The sequence below is a fragment of the Rhodnius prolixus genome, unplaced genomic scaffold (assembly GCF_049639745.1).
Source record: "Rhodnius prolixus isolate KJV_2025 unplaced genomic scaffold, Rpr scaffold_8, whole genome shotgun sequence".
Lineage (NCBI taxonomy): Eukaryota > Metazoa > Arthropoda > Insecta > Hemiptera > Reduviidae > Rhodnius > Rhodnius prolixus.
The window spans coordinates 23,851,255-23,873,931 of record NW_027411593.1 but is presented as its reverse complement, the minus strand read 5'-3'; the positions used below and the strand labels follow the sequence as shown (position 1 = coordinate 23,873,931).

Genomic DNA, 22,677 nt, shown 5'->3' with positions numbered 1-22,677 from the left:
ATTCTTTTTGAATAAAAAAATCAGTCTCATTACTTAATTTACAGACCTCGTAATTTATTTAAAGCAGTAGAATTAGGAAATAAAATGCTTTAAGAACACTTTAAAATAGGTAATTAATTAATGACTTCGAAAGCGACAAGTGATTTTATATAATATAAGATTATATATAACAGATAATTATATCGACTTGACAAATTGGCATGGATAAGGCGAGATAAATGGTTGAAATTACACGCTATTTCGACTTTCACCTTAAAATATAGTATGTTTTTCATTAGCTCAGGAAAATTCTCAACCATCAGCCTAAGTTATTTTCCTTCCTTCATTTCTTCAATAATTTTCTCCCTCTGACAGGTTTACAGGGTTGGCATCCCCAACTTGTTAACCACCCTAAGTTTATGATTGCACTTATCAGAGACTCTTAATTATTGCACTTATTTTTAAATTGTGTTTATTTTTTTTAAAAAAAACGTTTCTAAAGCAATATTTTCATTTTTTGTTGCAGCAATTTGACTGCCGGAATCATATCCGAGTGATCCAGTCGATTGGCGAAGGTGAAAGACTTTACGTGTGCGGCACCAATGCGCATAGTCCAAAAGATTGGGTGATTTATGTAAGTATTTTTACATCTTGATTTTAATTATGTTCTTCTGACGTTAAAAATGTTGGTAGCTGATATTTGACGGTCATATGGAACCCATATTTTTTGTTTTTGGATTTTCATGTACCATCAGTTTGATGTAAATAATTTGATTTCTACTTGCTGACTAGCGAATGCCAGAAACAGATATAACAATTTTATTTTTTTTTCTAATGCCATACATCATTGGCGCTCGGCCATTAGATGTCTCGCAGCCCAATATATTTTCGCTCTTGAAGAGAGCTCGTCAGTAGTCGCAGTCAAATGGGACAGGGCTTCACACTCAAAAAGATGGTCTCCTGTCATGTGCCCGTTCCCGCAAAGCACACAGTTCAGGTTGTCAACTACCCTGATCTTAAATAAGTGTGCCTGTAGGTAATCGTGTCCAGTGACCAAACGGAAACAGGCCACCGCTACGCTCCGAGGCAGGTTCTTTGGCAGCACATTGTCCCTCAAGATAGCCCATCGTTTGCACTCTGATAGTGTGGTGTGCAGCTCCGGTGTTCTCTTTTTGGCTTTTGTCCGGCAAATTCGCTTTGTGGTCTCAAAAGGAATGGACCCTTCAGGCTGTGTCATATTTGCTGATAGCTTGGCGAGTCTGTCAGCTTCCTCATTCCCACTGAGGCCGCAGTGGCTGGGGATCCATTGAAAAATTACCCTGACATTTTCCTCGATGAGGTCGTTAATAATTTTACGACATTGAATTATATCGTGAGAGTTGGTCGCAGCCCAAGTAGTCAGTGTCATTATCGCGGCCTGCGAATCGACAAAAAGGACTGCATTCTTAATCGCCATATTAACAATGCATTTTAGGGCTAAAAGGACCGCTCTGACCTCCCCATCGAAATTAGAGGCCACTCTTCCTACTGGTTCCGCCATACTGAAAGCGGAGCTATAAACCCCTGCACCTGCACTACCACTAGCGTTTACAGCTGATCCAACCGTATACACATGCAGCCAAAGGCTGTCCGGGTATCTATTATGGATGGTTTCTAAGGCTAGGGCTTTTAATTCGTATGCTGGAGTTTCTCCTTTATTCACATCTTTGATGAGATGCAGCAATCCTTTGGCGAGGTGCCTTTGAAGTATCTCACCCAGCAGCGGAAATAACTGTCTTTCGCCTGCTGGCATGGCATATAATAAGATATAATAAATAATAATGTGCTTCTAAGGCGAATGAAATCAGCGATCTTTTAAGATTGTTTTGCTGATACGTATATCTTCAGCGCTGATAAAACGGAATAGTAATTTCTTTTCATCCAAGAGAAGAGAAAGGAAAATACATGTAAAGTGGCTTCGGTGATTACTGGAATTACTTTAATACTGCCGTGAACCACCCCAGCTCGTGGTAAAAAAAAGTAGAAGTAATCGGTGGCTATCTTTACCAATTTTCTTCTTGTTGAAGAATATACAAGTATAACAATAACGTAAAAACAGAGAAAAACTTTTACCTGTTCTGTCTGTAGAATTGGTTTAGGCTATTTTAGGTTGGGACTGCTTACAAAAACGAATGGGCCGGAAGAAATCTAAATAAAAGCCAATACGAAGCGGTAAAATTTGATGCTTGAAAAACAGTTCCTTTACAGTTTGAGGAGGGTGTGTACTCCCTCCAACCTCCTCTTCCTTTTTTATTACTATTATTTTTTTTTTCCTGGCCTCTCTCATTTATCCTTTAGGTGCAGACTTGGTGATACGGGTGTACGGAGTACGAGAGTAACGGACCGAATGCCAGTAAAACCTTAGCTATCAAGCAGTGGGGCCGTTTTAAGTGTTACGTATAACCATTCGGTTTTAGCACAGCTTCCCTTTGCCACCATTCTGCCACTTCACCCTGTCTCTTCTGCCTACTTTCCGGATATAATGCCGCTCTAGTGTGTGTGTGTTTTTTCCTTTTGTTGATGGAAAGCTAAACTCTAAGAGGAAGACTGACGCAGCTGAGAGAGCTACTCCTCTTTTTTGGGGGGCTACCCCTTTCTTAAAACATTCATAGCTTACTGCTCTCCATATTTTTTTTTAGTTTTTTTCAAGCCTCCCATACCTATTAGCCAATAATACAGCCTTCACCACAGACTACATCCTCTTTAGCCCAAACAGTAAGACCTGTAATATCGATACGATATATCGATTTCCTTTTTTTTTTTACTTAGCTTCCGTAACTAGTTCATATCCCACACCATTTAAGTTTTCATGAGTGTCAGAAATTCTGAATTCTTACTTTCTTTCTTCTACTTGTTTAATATTTCATTCATTTGTTACCTTTCTTTAACGAATTCAACCCCGTTCACCCGCTCCTGAAAGGTTTTCTACTCGTGCCATGGCAGACCCCGAGACCGCTCAAACCCTGACGATATAATAATTTCATTGGCTGCACGTATCACCTTTATGTCAATCTGTTTTTGATTTTCTTTCTCCTTCCTTCTCAACGAAGTTTTTCTCCTGTTAATAATTCATAAAAGTTCGGTACTTTTACTCTCTTTTATTTAATATTACCTAGCCCAACTTCACGCAAATTATTGGAAATATCTAGCTATTAGGTATTTAGTAACTTTGCTTTAGAAGTAATTGTAGCTTCAGCTTACATAACGTGTAATTCAGTTTCCCTTGGATTACCTTAATCACATAGTACATAGTTTACGTCTGAATTTGGATTTTATAAATCTAAGAATTCATCACTTGTTATTTTTATATTCTTGCTATCTTTTCAGAGGTTATTAATAATTTGTTTCTTTTGTTTTTTAAATCTTCATTGTTATTTACAACTGCAATAATTGTTGCAATAAGCAAATGTGTTATGTGAAAAAACAATATCAGGGTATACGAGTGGAGAAGGCACCCAATTGGTGTCACTCCATTATCGTGGACACTAATTTATACTGCTCTCAAGATAACAGTAGATCGCGAGGTTATCATCTCTTCAATCTCCTTGGAGGATCATCTAGTATTGAAGAAGAAGATAGGTGTTCGATTAAAGGATTAGGATGAGCTCTGCTGGATGAGTGGAATGAAATTTGAGAAAACGAGTTTTCGCAAGATCTTTGACGAAAGGGAGGGATATTGAGGTCATTGTGGATGGTGAGATTTGATGACTATTATGATTGGTTGCATAGAGAGTGGTAACGTTTAGTCGATCCCCACACTTCGATGCCGTATGACCAAATAGGTTGCAGTAACAGTAGGTATAAGAGTCTTTTGTTTTGTAGGTTGAGTTTAGATCTTTTGTCAAGTAGTCTGGCGAGAAGTTTGTAGCGTTGGTTAGTTTCTTGTCTTTTCAGTCTAGTATGGGGATTCCATATCAACCGTCTGTCTGGGTACAGTCCAAGGTAGCGTACTTTGTTCACAGTTTTGTATTGGAGTTTGGTTCAAGGTGATGGAAGGTAGGATTTATTGTCTAAGCGTAGAAGTAGTCCCACGGCACCGCAGCCACAAGAAGCTTATTGTGCCCTCCCCTTTGTATCTAGTAGATGAAACCTCCCCTACTAAAAGAGGTTGAGGACTTTCCCTACCAGTTCCTTTTGCGCTACTATCTCCTTTGGTCTCAAAGATCCGAAAGTTTAATTGCAACGCAATCGAACAACAAGTGAGAGGCCGTTTCCTCCTCTTCCTTACACAATCTACACAGCATCTGTGTTGTTGCCGTCTAAGTTCATTTCGCCATTTGTTAAGCCAGACCTGTAAATGATTTATGCACATTTGTGCAATTCTTGGTGCACAATTATGCCGGTGTTTGTTTTTATTTCTTCTTCTTATTGCTTCCTCTTATGTATTAGAATGATCTTTAGATCAGTAACATATATTTGAAATATACGTAGTTCGATGAAGGGCATGTCTAGGAGTGGAGCTGGTTATATTGAGCCATTTCTACATATTTTACTGCCTTACAATCTATATAAATATTGTTAATTGTTTTGGGTGACTGATTCCTGAATCCTGAATCTATATAAGATCTAATGTGACTGAACTTTTAAATTACTAAGTTACATAGCATCTAGTTAATTTTTTTGTTCTACAACTTTTTATTATTGTAATGAAACTATTTCGTTTGTGCAAAGAAGCAACTAGTTCCTTTTTAAATTTAATTAGCCATCTTTGGTCCGCACTCTGCTAGCGAAATAAAGATGCTAATTGAATGGAAAAACCCTCGTAATAATTTAAAAAAAAAATCGTTTATGTTTTACAATTAGCGCATTTATTGCAATGAAAATAATATACTATGTCCACAACTCTCTGAGTGAAGAAGTTACCCTGTGGTAACACTCCCAACATTTCACGGTCTATGGACTCTCGTTGTCGGTGAGGAAGATCGCGAGGCCACTGTCCAGGAGTGTTACTGCAATTATCCTGGAAGAAAGGTGTTATACCTGTTAATTGTGATGAGAGATTGTTTGTTAAGATAGAGGAACGTGTTTTAGCCTATGGTGAGACGAAAGGAATGTTTAGATATTTGTGAATGGTTTGATTGGTGACGTAGAAAGGAGCGTTTACTATAGAAAGAAGAATTTTAGACTGCAAGGACTGGATTCTTTGGAGGTTAAAGCGTTTGGTTGAACCCCACAGTTTGATGCGATTTTTTTGACTTAAATACATAATTATAAATAATAAATAATAGCAATTGAAGCTAGCTAAGATTAGAAATCGATGCGTGCTTGAGCTTTAGAGCCGATTATCTGAACTTCCGTTTAAATTGGAACTAAACGCTCCAGTTGGGTCTTGATCTCATTTCTAGTCATCTTCCCGCAAACCTTTTTTTTTATTATTGTACGCTGTCAGCACTGTGAAGATTTTTTAAATATTTTTCCATTTTATATGGCCCTCTTTATTTCCGTTTTCTTTCTTCATTTTCCCCACTCTCGCGCCTACTCTTCATAGCCTCGTTCTCTTTCTTTTATGTACACTCCACTTTTCCAAGTGACGACGAGCAGGAATTTTTATTATCTGACCCAAAAGGGGTATAAATGGGAGTTGGCAATTACCGGGGAGTGTACGCGGCGATGTGCGCCATCAAGAAGGAACTCCTCCTGCTACTTCCAAACTCTTTTTCTCCTTCTTTTGGTCCAACTCAAGACTCATTCTCAAATGGAATTTCTAGACTTAATGAAAGTCCCAAGGCTTTTGTAAGTTTTATGCGCGCGCGGACTTTTATACTTGTCTGTAACGACGCTTTTTTTCTTTCTTTTACGTATCTTTTCTCCTGTACACGTGTTGGTGCCAAGTTTTCCTGAAAGCCCCCCGTTAAATTACCCACTTTACTTAACCAGTTTATGGGTATTTTGTTACGTAATAAAAGTGTTTACCAAGCGTCACCACTTTTTTTTTGTTTTTTGAATATGATACTCTTTGCGTGGAATTAGCTGTAATAATCTAGGCGCTCTTTTAAAGAACTTATTCCCGCCTTTTCTTCTCACAGCCTTCTAATGTTCTCGCTTTACATTATTTTTAGTATTTTCACTTTTAGCTATATGGGGAATTATGATCTAAAGTTTATTTTTCCCTAAATAAAATACAAAATTTTAAGTAAATAGTCTTTTTCGTTTACCATCTCGAATCGCAATTTTATTACTATTTAAGTATTCAGCCGTGTGCCTCAAATATGTGGCTTTATTAAATTTTATTCAATCTGGTTTTACTGACAAATTCAACCCGCCCTTAACAGTATATCAAAAGATGTGACTGACTGTATCTCACATAAAATGACACTTCAGAATGAATCTATCCAATTCCTCTATTATAAGTACCCTGATTCAAAATTCTGCGCAAAAATTGTTCAAATTTATTGAAGTTTAATTTAAAATCGAAGGATCTATATTTTCGAGGTAATCTAAAAAAAAAATTGTAGTATAGACAATTTTTGTAAATTTAGTTTCACTTGTGATTTTTTTAAAATCTTTTATTGGAATTTGCAACTCTGCAAATAATATATAATATAAGGTCGTGAATGAAGATAGGAGAAGGCACCCAGTGGCGACACTACATTAACGTGAATAGATGCTCTTATGAGGAGAGTAGATCGCAGGGTCATCTTCTCTTCAATCTCTTTGGAGGATTACCTGGTAATGTGGAAGAAGATAAGTGTTCCATTAAAGGATTAGGATTAGCTGCTGTAAAGGAATGAAATGAAATTTTAAGAAACGAGTTTTAGTCAGGTCTTTAACGAAAAGAATTTTGAGATCATTATGAATGGTGAGGCTAGAAATATAGAATGGAGCGTTAAGTAGTTTTCGTAGTATTTTTGATTGCGTAAAGAATTGGAACGTTTAGTCGATGCCCATACTTCAATGCCGTGTGACCAAATAGGTTGCAGTAACAACTGGTGACTTGTGATTTTCAATTTAAAAAAATAAAATAAATAAGATTCAATACTTCCGATATTGTACAGTATTCCGGTATTGTACAGTACTTCCGGTATTGTACAGTATTCCGGTATTGTAGAATTGTATTTCCGGTTTAACGAACTTTTTGACCCTATTGTCGCGTACTCTATCGGTATCTTAGTGAAATATCAAATTAAAACTTCTTCCGATTTTTCATTTTGAACTTCTGGTGGTTTCGAACGCAGACGCACGTTCAGAGAAAGATTCCATTTTTGTAAAAACTGCTTTTTCTTACTGAAGGGACCTCTCAAAACGGATGCTTCGAGGAAAAACTCAGAATCTAAAATATTACAATATTTTCCTCTTATACTTGTAATAAACTAGTAAAGCTGTTACATTATTAAGTAACACCTAACTGTAGCAGAATTTGTTATTAATTACTAATTAGTTTAAAGCAGATAATTTTATTGATACAGCAGCAATAAGAAGCAAGCTCCGCTTCTAAAAAATAAAATAATAATATTCTCAGAAAGTTGTTCAGGGAAAATAAAAATCTCATATTTTCCTTATTTTTCTGAGCCAGTTTAGGAAACCCGAAATATTAAGATAAACAATTTTTTTAAACGAGTTTATTTTACATGGAATTCCACCACCAGAATATAAAATGAATATATTCAGAATATAAAAATGGTTCAATTGTGTCCAAAAAAACCCACAAATTTCTTGGATTTAATAATTTTCCCTCTTTGAATTCTCTAATTTTACTTAATTAGTTGGAATAATTTAGCGGAAACAACTTAAAAAAATAAATATTTGCCAGAAAGTTAAGAGGAAAAAGTTTGATGTAGAAATTAAATATTTAAACTCCTTTAAATTAGAATAAATATTATTTTACTAGATTTTGTTGGTCGAGGAAACCAAAAGCATTTTATAAACTTGAAAAATAAATAAATTTGTTTTCATCTGTTCCTAATTATAAAATTATTCATAGAACTTGTGAAATGGTCTCCCTAATTTATTTTGGGTCTTAATGGTGGCCAACAGTAGAAAATGAAATTAAGAGTTTCGAACTGTAATAACGATTGCCGCTGTGTAGATTTGGGTGGATGTAATTTCGTATGTTATGAAGAGATTCTTCGAATATCAAAATTATAATCTAATGATTAATCATTAGAATATGTGTAATAGATTCCCACGATGAGAACTCGGGTTCGAATCCAGCTGCTAGCCCTTAGAGTTTCTCTTTCTAGGAGCTACTTATAGCTAACTGGCCGGTGATGGACGTTGTTGTAACTGTAACAACAGAGCACTGTCCGATGTACTGAAAAGAAAAGTTTTGGGCTCCAATGACCTCAGATGTAGACGTACCTTAAATAAATAATTGCGATGACTGTGGTGGCTTCCTCCACGTCAAACTCTCACTCTAGGACACGATAATTTCTTGCTAAAAATGTTTGAAAGTACATCGCATCGCATGCGGACATCGTACTCTGCTTATGCAACTGGAATATAGAGTTTTGGATAGTAATATCTGCGCATTTAATTGACTTAGCATTTTTTTACGCCTGTAGTGGGCTTATCAAGTCTCAAGTATACAGGGTGTTCATTTTAAGACGGCTCAAATGCATTTCATGCTTAAATGGTTAATCTGGGCAAAAAATGGTAGAGGAAATATTTGTCGTCCGTCACCTCTAGTTTCAGAATATGTGACTTGATTTTAGATTCCTGCCCGCATATGCGGCTGACGCGCGACCAAAAGTAAGGGTTTGCAGTTGACCCTGTGTTATTTTCATATACCCAGTTTTAAAGAGTATACAAAGTTAAGAAAAAAACCGGAAACCGCAATCCGATATCTTTAAAATTAAAGGTGCTAGGCCACTTCAAAATCTGGTATTTATTAATCATATTTCCATTTTTTAACTTGTTATCAAAGAGAAAGAAGAGCTCGCGATAGGTCATTTTTATGTATTTTTTCACCCCCTTTCTACTGAAAATATTGCCAAGGCAGTAAAGCTAGTATTTTTCTTAATATCGGGAAATAAGTCGTTTTCAAATGATCAAATGTTAAGAGCTTTAGATGTTCTGAAGCATACACAAAATAGCTAAAAATTAATTTTACATCTGTTACAAACAAGAAGGTTTAATAATTATTTGGTAATTTTGGGAGAGTTGCGTTTAATTACCAAAAACATTGGAAACCTCCTGCCACATATTTAAGTGATCAATATCTTTCATCTAAAGGATCAAACTTATTTCTTAATTTATCAAATAATGCACTTTACTCAACTTGTGAAGCATGTACTGTGCCTTCAGAGGTGCCTCCTCTGGCTCGCAAGCCAGGTTAGCATGGAGGTTATCAATTGCTCTCTGTATCTGAGGAGGCACCTTTAAAGGCACAAATGGGGGTCAACCCTCACTTTTGGTCGCGCGTCAGCCGCATGAGCGGGCAGGAATCTAAAATCAAGTCACATATTCTGAAACTAGAGGTGACGGGCAACAAATTTTTCCCCTACCATGTATTGCTCAGATTAACCGTTTAAGCATGAAATGCATTTGAGCCGTCTTAAAATTAACACCCTGTATATCGTTGTGGTGTCGGTAACTTTTGTAGCGTTCTCTCAATTTTTCTCTGGATTATTCACATTTACTTTTTATTTTGAACCCATCAATGAACAAGAGACATGTTTAAATTATAATTCCATGTAAATATTTAGCGTGTTATGTGCTTATGTAGATCTTTTAATGATTGTATAAAGTGCAATAAAGCTAATAATTCAATATTTGATTTCAGGCCAATCTGACACACTTGGGTAGGAATCAATTTGTGCCAGGCGTGGGCATGGGTATAGCAAAGTGCCCATATGACCCAGCTGACAATAGTACAGCGGTCTGGGTGGAGAATGGCAACCCTGGCGGATTGGCTGGACTCTATTCGGGCACGAATGCAGAATTTACCAAAGCTGATACAGTTATCTTCAGAGCAGATCTGCATAATTTTACCACAGGGCGAAGGGAGTATTCATTCAAGAGGACTATCAAATACGATTCCAAATGGCTAGACAGTTAGTATTATATTTTCAATTTTTAGTATGAAAAATTTATTTTAATTTTTTATATATATATAATCTTTAAGGCGCTTCAAGATCTGAGTACATTGATTCCTCCTGCTGGAAACTCTGTTAATCAGTGAACAGAGCTAAGAACTGTTACAGGAGTGAAATTTAAAGGCCATTCATTGTTGTTTAAAAAACCAATTAATGAGACAACTCTCGATAGATTTAGAAGGAACCTTGTAAAGATATCAAATGTTTTCCGACTCAGTTTTCGGCTTTTCATGAATACGTCAGGATTTTTCATTTTCATATCTTAGTGAGAAAATGGCATGGAAAAAAAGATGACTGCTACGTACCGGAATTAGATTTTTTTCAAAAATGTTATCGAAAATTTTAATCAGTTTTTCATTATAATTGAACATCGGCTGAAAATATGCCCTCAATTTTTAAATAGTGCTAGAGAATATAAAATTAAATCTTTTATTTGCCATAAATATATTAATTTAAAACGATAATTCATTGGGAAATTTTATGTAATAAGTGTTTTTAATTAGAACAATGCAAATAGCCTGTATAAAATCATCTCTTAAATAATTAAATATACCAGTAACCGTCTATTCATGTTGGTAATTATAAGTTAATGTTATGAAATGTTGAAAATATGGGCTTGTACAACATGCCCTTCAAGCCGTGCTTCATGCCAGGTTCTATGACGTATATCAAATTAAATTTCTATATCATTATTGCGTGGAAATATTTAAAATTAAACTTATTTTATTAATTAAACACCCCAGACATAATTCTGTTCTCGACACTTCTAAATGAAATTTATATATTCACTAAAAATCTCTTATCTCTAAGACCTTATAATAAATAATTGTAAAATTATTGTTTCTCTGTTTTTAAATAATTATATACACAAACCTAAAGAAGTGTTAAACCCAGAAGAACTCATCTTTCATGTTTGAAAAATGACGCTGAATTCCAAAAGAACAAATTTATTATTTAAATATTAAGAGATGAGGAGCGAGACATTTACAAGGCTGCCCTTAAATTTTTAACTTCACAGACTACAACCTTGGAACACGTTTTGAAGCAAGTGTTCAGTGAGTGTTTGCGGAATTCAATTTGGCATAATAAATAGTTTTGCTAATAGGGTTGTTTAAGTTCAGTGCTTGAAATTGCTAGTTCCTTTGGGACTAAATTTCAGATTAACCTTACTTAAAAAAAAAAAAGAACATGCATAGTGCGAAGGTATCACCTGAAAATCCCCAGTTGAACAGAGGTAAAAACAAATTAATGATTTTTGGAAAAGATTACACTAATAGTACACCAATAGTACGAGATTTACAGCAATTCGAAATATGAAGGAAATTGATAGCACCCAAACTTTATCACCTTAAATCTCCTTCATAATTATAGCTAGAAAGCTGCAATTATGCACGACTGTAAACGTATATAAGTTTTATAATTGTACGTATTTATGTGGAGATTACTCCAATAGAATAGGAGATACAGCAATTAAATATCTGAAGGAAAAGTAAAACTCCCAAATTTTGTCACATATCTACTCAAAAATTGAACTAGAAAGCTGTAATTGTGTACTCTTTGTAGAGGTAAACGAGCACTGTAATTTTGCCCACATATTTTCGCAGAGATTACACCAGTAGGACAAGTATAATACAGTAAATATAAATTTTTAAGCTCTCAAACTTAATCACCTTATAGCTCCATCAAAAATTGAACTATCGTTTTTAAAATCGTTTCTGGTTTTGGAGTAATTCTCAGAAAAGTGTAAATCCATTCAGGAAATTGTTCCTAGCAAGAATTTTTGTTTACGATTTTCGAACCTTTTTAACCTTTTACAATGATTCGACAGTACAGTTTTCAGACACTTTAATGCACTTGGGCTTTCACTTGGTGAAAAGCATTTCCATCCATCTCTCCAAAAAGTGCCATTGATTGTAGTTTCCATGAAAAATGTATCCATTTTAGTGGTAACCATAAATTATATTTGGACGAGAACAATGCCTTTTAGAGATTTTACGAGAAAATTTTTGTAATAAGTGGAAAATTAATTTAGTAAAATTGTTCTCCCTGGTTGGGGATTTTCCTTCACTAAATTATTCGGATCGTCTGATGAAACCTAATCGAAACGTCACGAGATTTTAGTTTTTAAGATAATTTTGAAGCTCAAAACGTGAAATGTGAACAAAGATCGCTATGCTCTTTCTTCCCTAGCGTAAATTAAAGTAAAAATGCATGTTCGAGAAGATCAGGTGCAATGGTTTTACTTTGAAGAGTCACAAAATAAGATGTTAATTACAATTTATTAAATAAATATTATACAGAATCACGTCCGCCACAGATTTTTAGATAAAAAAGTATAATTAATAACTTGGTTAAAGGAGTGAAAATATTAAGATTGGGGTGCTTATCAAAGCACGTAAAAACTAGTAAAAATTGGTGTAAGTCCGCTATTTGAATTTTAATAAGTTACCGTGCTGTTATCAAGTACTTGGCAAACCTCTTACATGCACTTAATTAAACTTAGGGAAGTAAAGAAAAAAAAAGAAAAAATGGTGCTGATACTTAAGTGCATACTTAGAAAACTGGTTTATTACACATTCATAAACATTCAACGAGCGTACTAATCACTTTATGCAGCACATTATGCTAAATTAATGAACCACTAAGCCGTTTGAAATGGTAAAGTACTTGCGGTAATGTGGAATACTGTATTGATTTTACACTCCTTCAACATCTAGCTTTAAGTTAACTGTTCTCTTTGTTTTATGGGAATGCCTTGTTTGATAGGAGTATAGTGCCCAATACGGCTAACAGTATTTTTTGTTTCTCTGATTTTGGGTAAAAACTGCCAGAAAGAGGAAAGCAATTTATTTTTGGAGAAATCAGGAAACGGTTTTCAGCTTATCTAAGCTGCCGGAAGTTAAGGAGGTGAGACGAACCTACTCCTGCGTTTTATTGCTACTTTATTTTTTACTTCCGATTTATTAAATAATAATTGTTAAAAACTAAAATGGTTACTTTTCTTTTTGTTCCTTCTCCAAAAATTGACATTTGAGTGAATTAGTAGGAAAAGTGGGTTACGCAATATCCCAGTTTTCTGTAATTACACCTCTCTGTTCGGGGTAGGGTTTTATTAAAAACAAAAAAAAAAATCCATATGGTCTTGAAGCTCAATAAATGCCCAACTTTTTCTGTAATTATGTGACTCCTTGATTCATTAATCAATTTAAAAAAATACAGTTGAAAATTTTAACAAAAATCATCGAGAACGAATTTTTTAGACATTAAAGTAAAAATTCGATCGTTTATAAGAAATGTGTTGAGGCTCTGTATTGAGCAAGTTTATAGGAAATTTGTAGTAGGATAAAGGATAGAAAAGTTACGGCAGTTTTTATGGTGGAAATCGTAAATATCGACGGAAAAGTTAAAAATGCAAATATCTTGGACACTATTGAGAATCGGGCCAAAGTGAATAGAATATTTTTTGTTGCATTTGAGCTGCAACTCCAGAAGTTTCGACCACTCCTCCGTGTACACCCATTATACAGGGTGATCCATTTAAAACGCACCAATCGGTAATAACTTTTTAGGAAAGCGAAATTTCGAAAAAACCCACGAAGTAAACTATATGTTTTTTCGCTCTAGTTTTCAAATTTTCCACCCCCGATGCTGTATCTTCATTTTTGGCGGAGTTATGGCTAAAAATCGGTTTGGGGTTTCATAAGGACCACTGGTTTTGACAATGATTATGAAAACTACATAAAAAACTGTGAAAAATGACGTTAATCCCGTTTTGATATCCCTAATATTTGTTGAGATATTTATGATCAAAGTTACAATTTTATCTTATACGTGAACGGTTTTCAATATTAATTTTCCACCAGAAATACACGTTTTGGGAGGTCCTCTGATTGCAAAAAATGTTATTAGTGACGCAAAGTAAAAAAATAATAATAATTGAAGATTTTAAAGAATGTAGTGTAATGTAATGGTTGTGGGTGAATCAGTATAAATTTCTTTCATCATCAAATAAAAGCAACCGTCACATCAGAATAATGTACCCCGTATGCAAGACTTCTTGATCTATGATTAAGGTACGAATATCTTGCCAGGGTAATCATTGTCAAAACCAGTGGTCCTTATGAAACCTCAAACCGGTTTTTAGCCGTAACTCCGCCAAAAATGAAGATACAGCAACGAGGGTGGAAAATTTGAAAACTACGTAGAGCGAAAAAACATTTAGTTTACTTCGTGGGTTTTTTCGAAATTCCGCTTTCCTAAAAAGTTATTACCGATTGGTGCGTTTTAAATGGATCACCCTGTATAAATTTATTGTATTAACCAGTCCTACTCATTGTATGTGCTATCTTTTTTCAAAAACAATCAAATAGAATTGAATAAAAAGATGAAGAGTTTTGAATTCGTGGAGAACGGCTCCTGTTTGAAACTTATTTGACTTAATATATTTAGATATGAATAGAATTTTGACATTTGCTGACACGACATATCAACTACTCGTATATGTGGGTCATTCATGTTAAATTTGCCCTCAGCATATCACATTGTCTGACAATTTATGTAAGTTTTCTTCATTTTTTCTCTTAACCACAAAGAAGAAAACACAACATATTAATAACATAAATTCTTTTTTGTTCCTAATACTTTTCCTTCCTGCTGAAATAGAATTTTATTTTATTTGTAACATGCACCTGCCTTTTAAATCAGTTTTAGGAAAGGTTCTATTCAGATAACCTTGTGTGTGTGTTGTTTTTTTTTAATTTAAGGTGCGCTAACATCTGAAGTCATTGGCGCTCGGAGCTTTTTTCAGTGCAATGCTGGCTTACAGATAGTTTTCTCTAGTTACAGACAAAATTATTCTTTTGTCAGGATAGTGAGGTGTAAGAAGCTTCTTTGTAGAGAAAATCTAAGGGCCAGCAGGTGGATTTGAACCCGGGAGCCCCGCGATGTAATCAAGTTTGCACTAACCACTCAGCTAGTCCCTTCTCTGTTTTATTTGTTAACATACGTAAATATAAAAATTAAAATTACAGTTAGCCCCAAATTAACATTGTCAACTAGCATCTTGGTTTCTTCTGTAAAAATTGAAGCTTGTTTTGTCAAAAAACGACTTTAATCACTTTTTATGCGACTTACTCAAAAACATTTTTTTTTTAAACCACCTCCTTGGCTGAACAAGGATATTACATCTGTTTTAAAAAAAGAAAAAGTGTAGTTTATAATTAATTTTTAAAGAGTTTTGAAGAATTCCGCGGGTTCCCTCTACAATACCATGAAGCAGGAATGTTTTTTAAGCAGAAGAAGCTTTCCTTCTCCAAATAACGGTCATCAACATCCTGAAGCCATCGCAGCAGCTTGGCTGCAACCTACCCCTCTCCACCTGGAGGATGCCCTTTTGACATTTCGTGAAGCTCTTTCTTCGCTCATTCTTTGCGGATGACCTATCCAGCGCAACTCTCTTTCCTCCATAAAAAGTTGGTTCAATCTATCATTTTTCGTATGTCCAATGATAGTTGTTCTCGAAAATTGTGCCAAAAATGTATTTTTTTATTTTCCAGCACCCTAATTTTAGTTCATCTGCTACAGTCAACTCTCTGAGCTACACTATAACACAGGAGGACCTTTTTTTTTTAAATATTGTAAGCCTGGAGAAATGCTTATTATGAAGGTTACCTTTTAGTGCCTCCGACATGTTTTAGCTGCCGAGAATCTGCTTCTAAAATCTTTAATAATTTAATTTAATTATATCTTAATAAAACGAAGAAGGTATGAAACATTTGAAGAGTCAAAAGAATCATTTTTACGTTAATATGGAAATCATGAGGTAGAGACTGCATTTGTCCAATCGGAAGACTGAAGCTATAATTTTTTCGATTTCCTGTGGATTAGGATATGGTCTAGTCTAGACGGATGTAAACCGTATTTCTAGTTCCATTGCGTGATGACAGAAGTTTTTTGAAGGAGGAAGGTTATAAATAGAAGAAGTGTATAATATAGGTACATAAAGTTTGACTACAACACTATGGTAATGACAAATAATAAATATGGAAAAGTTATTTGTCCTCCAAGTAGAACTTTGCCAGCCGTTTAACTTTCATAAAGGTTACCCAACAATTTCACCTCTTAAATTAGTAAATTATATATGAATTATGCAATAATTTATGTATTATTATGATTGTGTTTGTGTATGTAGATTGTGAAAGGAAATTCTCGAATCTTCTCATTTTACTGAAGAACTTCATACTCGAATTTCCGTTTGATAATAAAGACTTAAGACTCGAGAAATATGAACTTTTAATCAGAAATCAAAATACTCCAGCGTCTATATCTTAATCTAGCATCTAAAGAAAAGCATGCTAGCGTAATAATGAAATTGGAGCACTAATTCAATTATGAGAAAACATTTATTTGATACGATATAACAGAATTTACTTGGCAAGCATTGGCATCTTCAGGTTGTGATATACCAAAGCTTACTCGTTCAAGAAAACGTTTTTCATCGGTAATGACCAAATTTTTGGACCAAAGAAGTGTTTTGGACTAAATTTTTTCCTTGATGCACTCCTTGAGGCAAGCAGATGTAACCGTACATTTTAATCATGATAATTTTAGACAATTAAAAAAACCACTTTAATTTTTCATTTTATCCACTTTTATAATATTTCTGACTGAAATTGACAGTAATTTTTATTCCATTTGTTTCAATGATTCAGTTACCAAGAAAACTATGAACAATATTTTGCAAAATAAAATCAGCTTTTAATACCATTTTTTGCCAATACAAAGAAATAAAATAAATTTTTCGCAAATCTGGTTGGGTTTGCACTGTTGGATAATATCGTTAATTTTATCTGACACAGCACGCGTGTTTTTTTGTTTATTTGCAGCTAGTTTCAGATTTTCAGCTAGTTTCATCCATTAACAGAGGTTACTTCATCCATCAGTCATGTGTAAAGAATTTGGACTTCAACTATGTTTTTCTGTCTTACTCTAAACTCGCTGACTCAGTAGAACAGCTGGGCTAAATATTGGGTCCCTAATTACTGAGCTAAGGGCACCCTGCCCTCTTAATAACATCCACTTTTTATATTAGGATCTCCTTAACAAAAACTTACAGTTTAAAATGTTAAGTATAAGGGTTGATTAAACGCCAAAAGGTACACAAATCAGCGAGTACCCAACATTTCATTAATACTTCATTAATAGTTAAGTAATTCTACTGCATTAATTTTCATTAATAAGTTATTTTTTAGAATTTATTAGATGTCACAGACCCTCATGCTGGCCATTTTCGTCTACAAAATATATTTTCAAGTAGCACTGTAGATTGACTGTAATATCTAGTTATCTATAATAATGAAACTATTAATTACAGGTTAAAAAGAAAAACGTTATAAAAAATATAAAAAAAATTATGGGGCTAAAAAATTCAAAACTTTTTTTTATAAAAAACTTACACCAATGATTTTGTTTATTTTATTTATTTATTTATTTTTATTTTTAAATAAAAATCGTCGGTTTAAGTTCATTCTTTGATTAAAGGTAGGTAGGTAGGTAAAGTCTTTTATTCAGATTCAAAACTCAAATACATATTCAAAAATAAAAATACACTAACTAACCAATTTAGAAAAACTAAAAATACATCTTATATAATTTTATTACAAATCCGAATAGAAGACATACGCAAGGTCAAGGACCATCAGCGGAGGCTATGTTGTGAGTTATACATATTTATAGCAAGAATCTATTAAAATAAATAAACATGGACTTAAATACATAGAACAAAATAAACTGTAAAAACAGCTGTTAGTTCAACTTTTTAACGTTAAATAAAAATTATTCAAAATTTATGAATTAGCAATTTTTACGCTTCTAAAGTACCACGCTGCTTTACAATATTTCAGTAGAACATCCCAGCAGTTTCCATTTAAATATGTTATTAAATCATCTTCTGAAATACAATTTTTTTTTAAATGTTTTACTCTAATTTCCTTGTATGCTGGGCAGCGCGCAATAAAATGCATTACATTTTCTACTTCTATCATATCGCATAAAGTACACAGCTGTGCAGTTAAATCATTATTATACCTTTTGTAATTTAAATTAATTAAATCACCTCTTAGCTTAATAATCCAACTAATATTATCTGTTTTAAAGTTGTCGTTAACATATGCTACATTCGAATCTAAATTATAATTTAGCTTTTTATATATAACTGTAAATTGCGAATTTTGGGCTCTAGTTATGCATTGAACATTGTGTTTATTACTTATTTGGGCTCTGAGTATACTTAGTTCACTTTTCCAATTGGCAAAATTGTCGTAATTAACATTAACTATTGCACCGTGTTCGTTATTGATATTACATAATTCTTTATACCAGTAAGCTTTTCTCTTAATAGCCTCCATCGCTAGTATCTTTGGGTATCTAGTGTCCGGCATTTCAAGAACTTTAATCAAATAATTGTGATGCAACTGTAAGGTGTACGTAAACATTGGGGCCACTTTCGTTTCCAAGCTAATAATATAGTTCGGGGTATTTCGCGGCAATCTCAATAGCTTCTTAATAAAGAAAGTTAGCAATTGTTCTACTTGTTTATACGATTTACCCCCCCAAACTTGTGCCCCGTAGCACATAATGGCTCGACTGACTGCATAAAACATTTCCATTTTTGCCGTAAAAGGAACTTCATTATTAGCTATAAAAAACTTCCAGACAGAATTTAACCCCGTTTTCGCATTTAGTAATCTACCATCCAAAAATTTACCTAGACTTAGTTGCGGAGTCAGATTAACGCCGAGATATTTATACGAATTCACTATATCTATCTTTTCATCGCCAAATAGCCATTTCTCTCTCCTGGATTAAAGTAATTGTTATTTTATGAAGTAGTCAAACGTTTATAATAATAGGTAATAATTATCTGGCTTTATCGCAAATAATATAGTTTTCTTCAATTACATTCTCAATCTAGGTATTCATCCCACAATGTTGTATATATGTAATATAAAGTAAATAAGATATGCATATTTTTAGGGCAGCTAATTATTCCAGTATTTTACTATAAGTAAAATTATGGGAACTAAATTAAATTACAATTGAGAAATGAATAATTGTTGTTGAATAATCTACTTGTTATTAACTGTGTGTTATTTGCGCTCACGAATATTTCGGTAAGACGAATTCAAGACAGTAGCCTACTCTAACTTTGTCTTTTTCTACTTTAACATGCATGTACATATTTATGTGATTTATCATAATTATAACAAAAAAATATAGCCAGCATAAGGGTCTGTGACATCTAATAAATTCTAAAAAATAACTTATTAATGAAAATTAATGCAGTAGAATTACTTAACTATTAATGAAGTATTAATGAAATGTTGGGTACTCGCTGATTTGTGTACCTTTTGGCGTTTAATCAACCCTTATACTTAACATTTTAAACTGTAAGTTTTTGTTAAGGAGATTTTTGTACCTTTTGGATAGATTTTCCTTTTTGTTTATTTTACAAAGTTACATATCTTCTTTACAGATTTTTTTAAAATTTAGAATAAACAATTCTATCATTATAATCTGATAAGGTGTTAAGTCGGAACCGTAACTACCAATGGAGAGATCTTTTTAAAGAATGATTATAGTTGCGTTCCCCCAAACCATCCTCAATAACAATTTTTTTGAAAAAGCGTTTTGAATAACATAGGAAGGTATTTGTACGTAAATAGCAAAATTAAACTGCGATTTCAGTACTTCCTTTTAAGAGGAGTAAGAAAAATAAACTACGATTGCAGTACTTCTTCCTAAAAGGCAAAGAGGCAAAGATCTTTTAATCGAACGACAATTCATTGATTTAAATCGGTTCACTCATTGATAATTTAAATGATTGCAGTACTTCCTCTTAGTAGGTGCAAGAGCATCAGCAACGTAGAGGAGCTTTAACCACTTATTCGAGCTGAATTTTATCACAATCGGACTAAGCGTTATAGAAATATTGGTAATAATAGTTTTAGAAAGTTTAAAATTTGGGTGGGGCAAACTCCCCTCCTTATGAGGCACGGCGTCGAGACTTTTAAAGTGCAAATCTGTACAAAATTTCGATTCGAATGACCCTTCATTCATGCAAATCGGTTCACGTGTCGATAATTTGAAACGATTGCTATACTTCCCCTTAACAAGTGTAAGAGCAGATCGTCGCTTTATTGTTACGTAGGGGAGCCCTAACCCTATCATCCTACCAAATTCTATCAAAATCGGGCCAAGATTTACAGAGTTATTAGTAATAATAATTTTGGAGGGGGCCTTACATAAAGGGGGCTAACTCCTCTCCCATTCGATGTACAGCGTCGGGACCCCCAAAAGGCACATCTACATAAAATACTGAATCGAATGACACCTCATTCATGAAAATCGGTTTGCGCGTTTAGGCGCTACGTTGTTTACAAAAAAGGTAACAACAAGAACAACAAGAACAACAAGAACAAGAACATTTTTTGAAAAAGCGGTTTTTGCTCATTTTTGGCAACTTTTTTCTCGAAACCTATTAGATCTGGGTTGTTGCAAAAAAATTACAGTCATTAAGGAGGATTTGCCCTATAATTTAAAGAAAATTTGGGAATTTTATTTTTTATAGAAAAAGAGAAAAAAATTGTCAAAGTTGGGTGGTTTTCAACGTTACGCTTTTTCGTGCAGTTTTTGATGATCAACCCTTATACAACTGTCCTACCGGACAGTTTTAATTTATTCCTAGCTCATAAATTAGGAATAAAATATTTGTATAGCTTCGAGGCACAACGACGTTACCACATAACACTGCCAGAAAACTGGAAAGGAAGTAGGCTTGGCATATGCTTGGCGTCCTGAACATCTCGACGCTGAAATGTCATCAATGTCATCTCCAAGCACGCCATTCTTGTCTACAGCCTCGGTGTTATACAATAGCAATTATTGTAAAATATTTACTATAGATTTTATTTGTACAGTGAATTATTGGAAGCAAAGTTGAATTTAAAAATGCTTGCTATTTTTTTTTATAAAGTTAGGAATTGAAGATTGGCGAGGAATCGGTCAAATAAAACAACTCGTCTTTTTCCCAACGTTTCGACAAATATATTGCCTTCTTCAGGGCGTGGCTATGCGGGTTGGTTGAGTTACAGAAACAGTTTCTGTTTAAGACAATATATTTGTCGAAACGTTGGCAAAAAGACGAGTTGTTTTATTTGACCCTCGCCAATATTCAATTCCTAACTTTAACAATTTACGGTCACGAAACCTACATATTCATTTTTTTTTTTATAACTGAATATTACAGACTAGGTCGTGTTTTTTTATAGTGTAAGTTCAAAAAACAGTGGAAAATGTCAGAATACTGGCCTACATTTAATGAAATTTCTTACTTTGAAACTCAAATACTCATTTACCAGAGCAGAGCTCGGTGCTACAGACCAGGTCGACCTTTTTTCACAGCGCTAGTTTCAAAAAAAAAGTTTCAAAACCTCAATTCGAATTCATTTACGAAGGATAACGCTTATAAATAAGATTTTGTTTTTAGACTGAACAGTAGAAGATTCTAATGAATGGTACTTTGCTATAAGAAGCGTACTTACTTAGCGTACTTATTTTGTATAAACATTTATAAACCGACATGAATTATTGATTAATAGATTTCAAAACAAGGCTGCCTGTTAGTTAGAATCAGTGCGCTACCAAATAAGGTTAATATTGAAGTTAAGAATTCACATTAGTAGGTAGCTTAGCTCCTATATTAATGGGATACATTTCGCGACTTCGTCTGTTTTAATATTCTGTTTAAGTATCAAGACACATCTCAATGTGATGTACTTTGGGCTCAATTACAATCACCTACAGTAAATAATTGTAGCGTAAGGTGTGAAACAAAGCTTGCGGCGCCATTTCTAATTAGAGTGATGATTTCTCTTCAAAGTATTATTTATTTTCCTTTAATAGCGTCTAGTTAAATTCGGTATTTGAAGAGAATGAATAAGTTAGAATCAAAGAGAATTGTAGAAATAGAACCTCGTGTAGGTGTTCACATTTATTTTATTTTTTTGTTGCTCACTTTAGGTTTAATAATTTTATCAGTTTAAACCTTTACCGTTTTTTTTATCGTTTAATCTCACGCCAGGTCAAGCCCTTTGTTAAGCCAAAAACGATTGAAAACGCAGGCGTAAAATTGCATAATTCATTATTAATAGCATGGCGCCCTTTAGGGTTTCAATTGCAGTGTAATCCCTAAAGGTAAGTTAATTTTTTATGAAGATATAGCTGGTCAATCTGAATGTAATTATCATTATTTTCGTTTCTAGTAATTGAATCTTAAGCTAATATTTGTCACATTTCTACCCTTAGTCGTATATTATTTTATTGTGAATGCGTTTCTTAATAAAATTAGTACTCTCTTCAACGACCTGAACATCTTCTTAAAGTCTATATAATCCCACTGAGGAGGCAGATTGTGATTTACCTCTTGAATCTGAGTGAGATTCTTTAGACTTTCGGTTGAGAAATGTTCTTAAAATTCAGAATTAGTAACAAATAATTAATCTACAAACCCTCCATAATAGTAAACGAGAGATAATGTAAGTACAATTTTATAAATATGGTACTCTAG

At 33.9% G+C, this 22,677-nt stretch overlaps 1 protein-coding gene across 3 annotated transcripts in view; it reads left to right on the top strand.

Moving 5' to 3' along the window:
- The window catches only part of Sema2a (Semaphorin 2a), a 658,355-nt gene that overhangs the window by 594,327 nt on the left and 41,351 nt on the right, over nt 1–22,677 (top strand). For all 3 annotated transcript variants that reach the window (XM_074122059.1, XM_074122061.1, XM_074122060.1), the window contains exons 5-6: nt 506–613; nt 9,740–10,010. In XM_074122059.1, the coding sequence (XP_073978160.1) occupies nt 506–613; nt 9,740–10,010 (379 nt within the window). The remainder of the gene's footprint in view (nt 1–505; nt 614–9,739; nt 10,011–22,677) is intronic.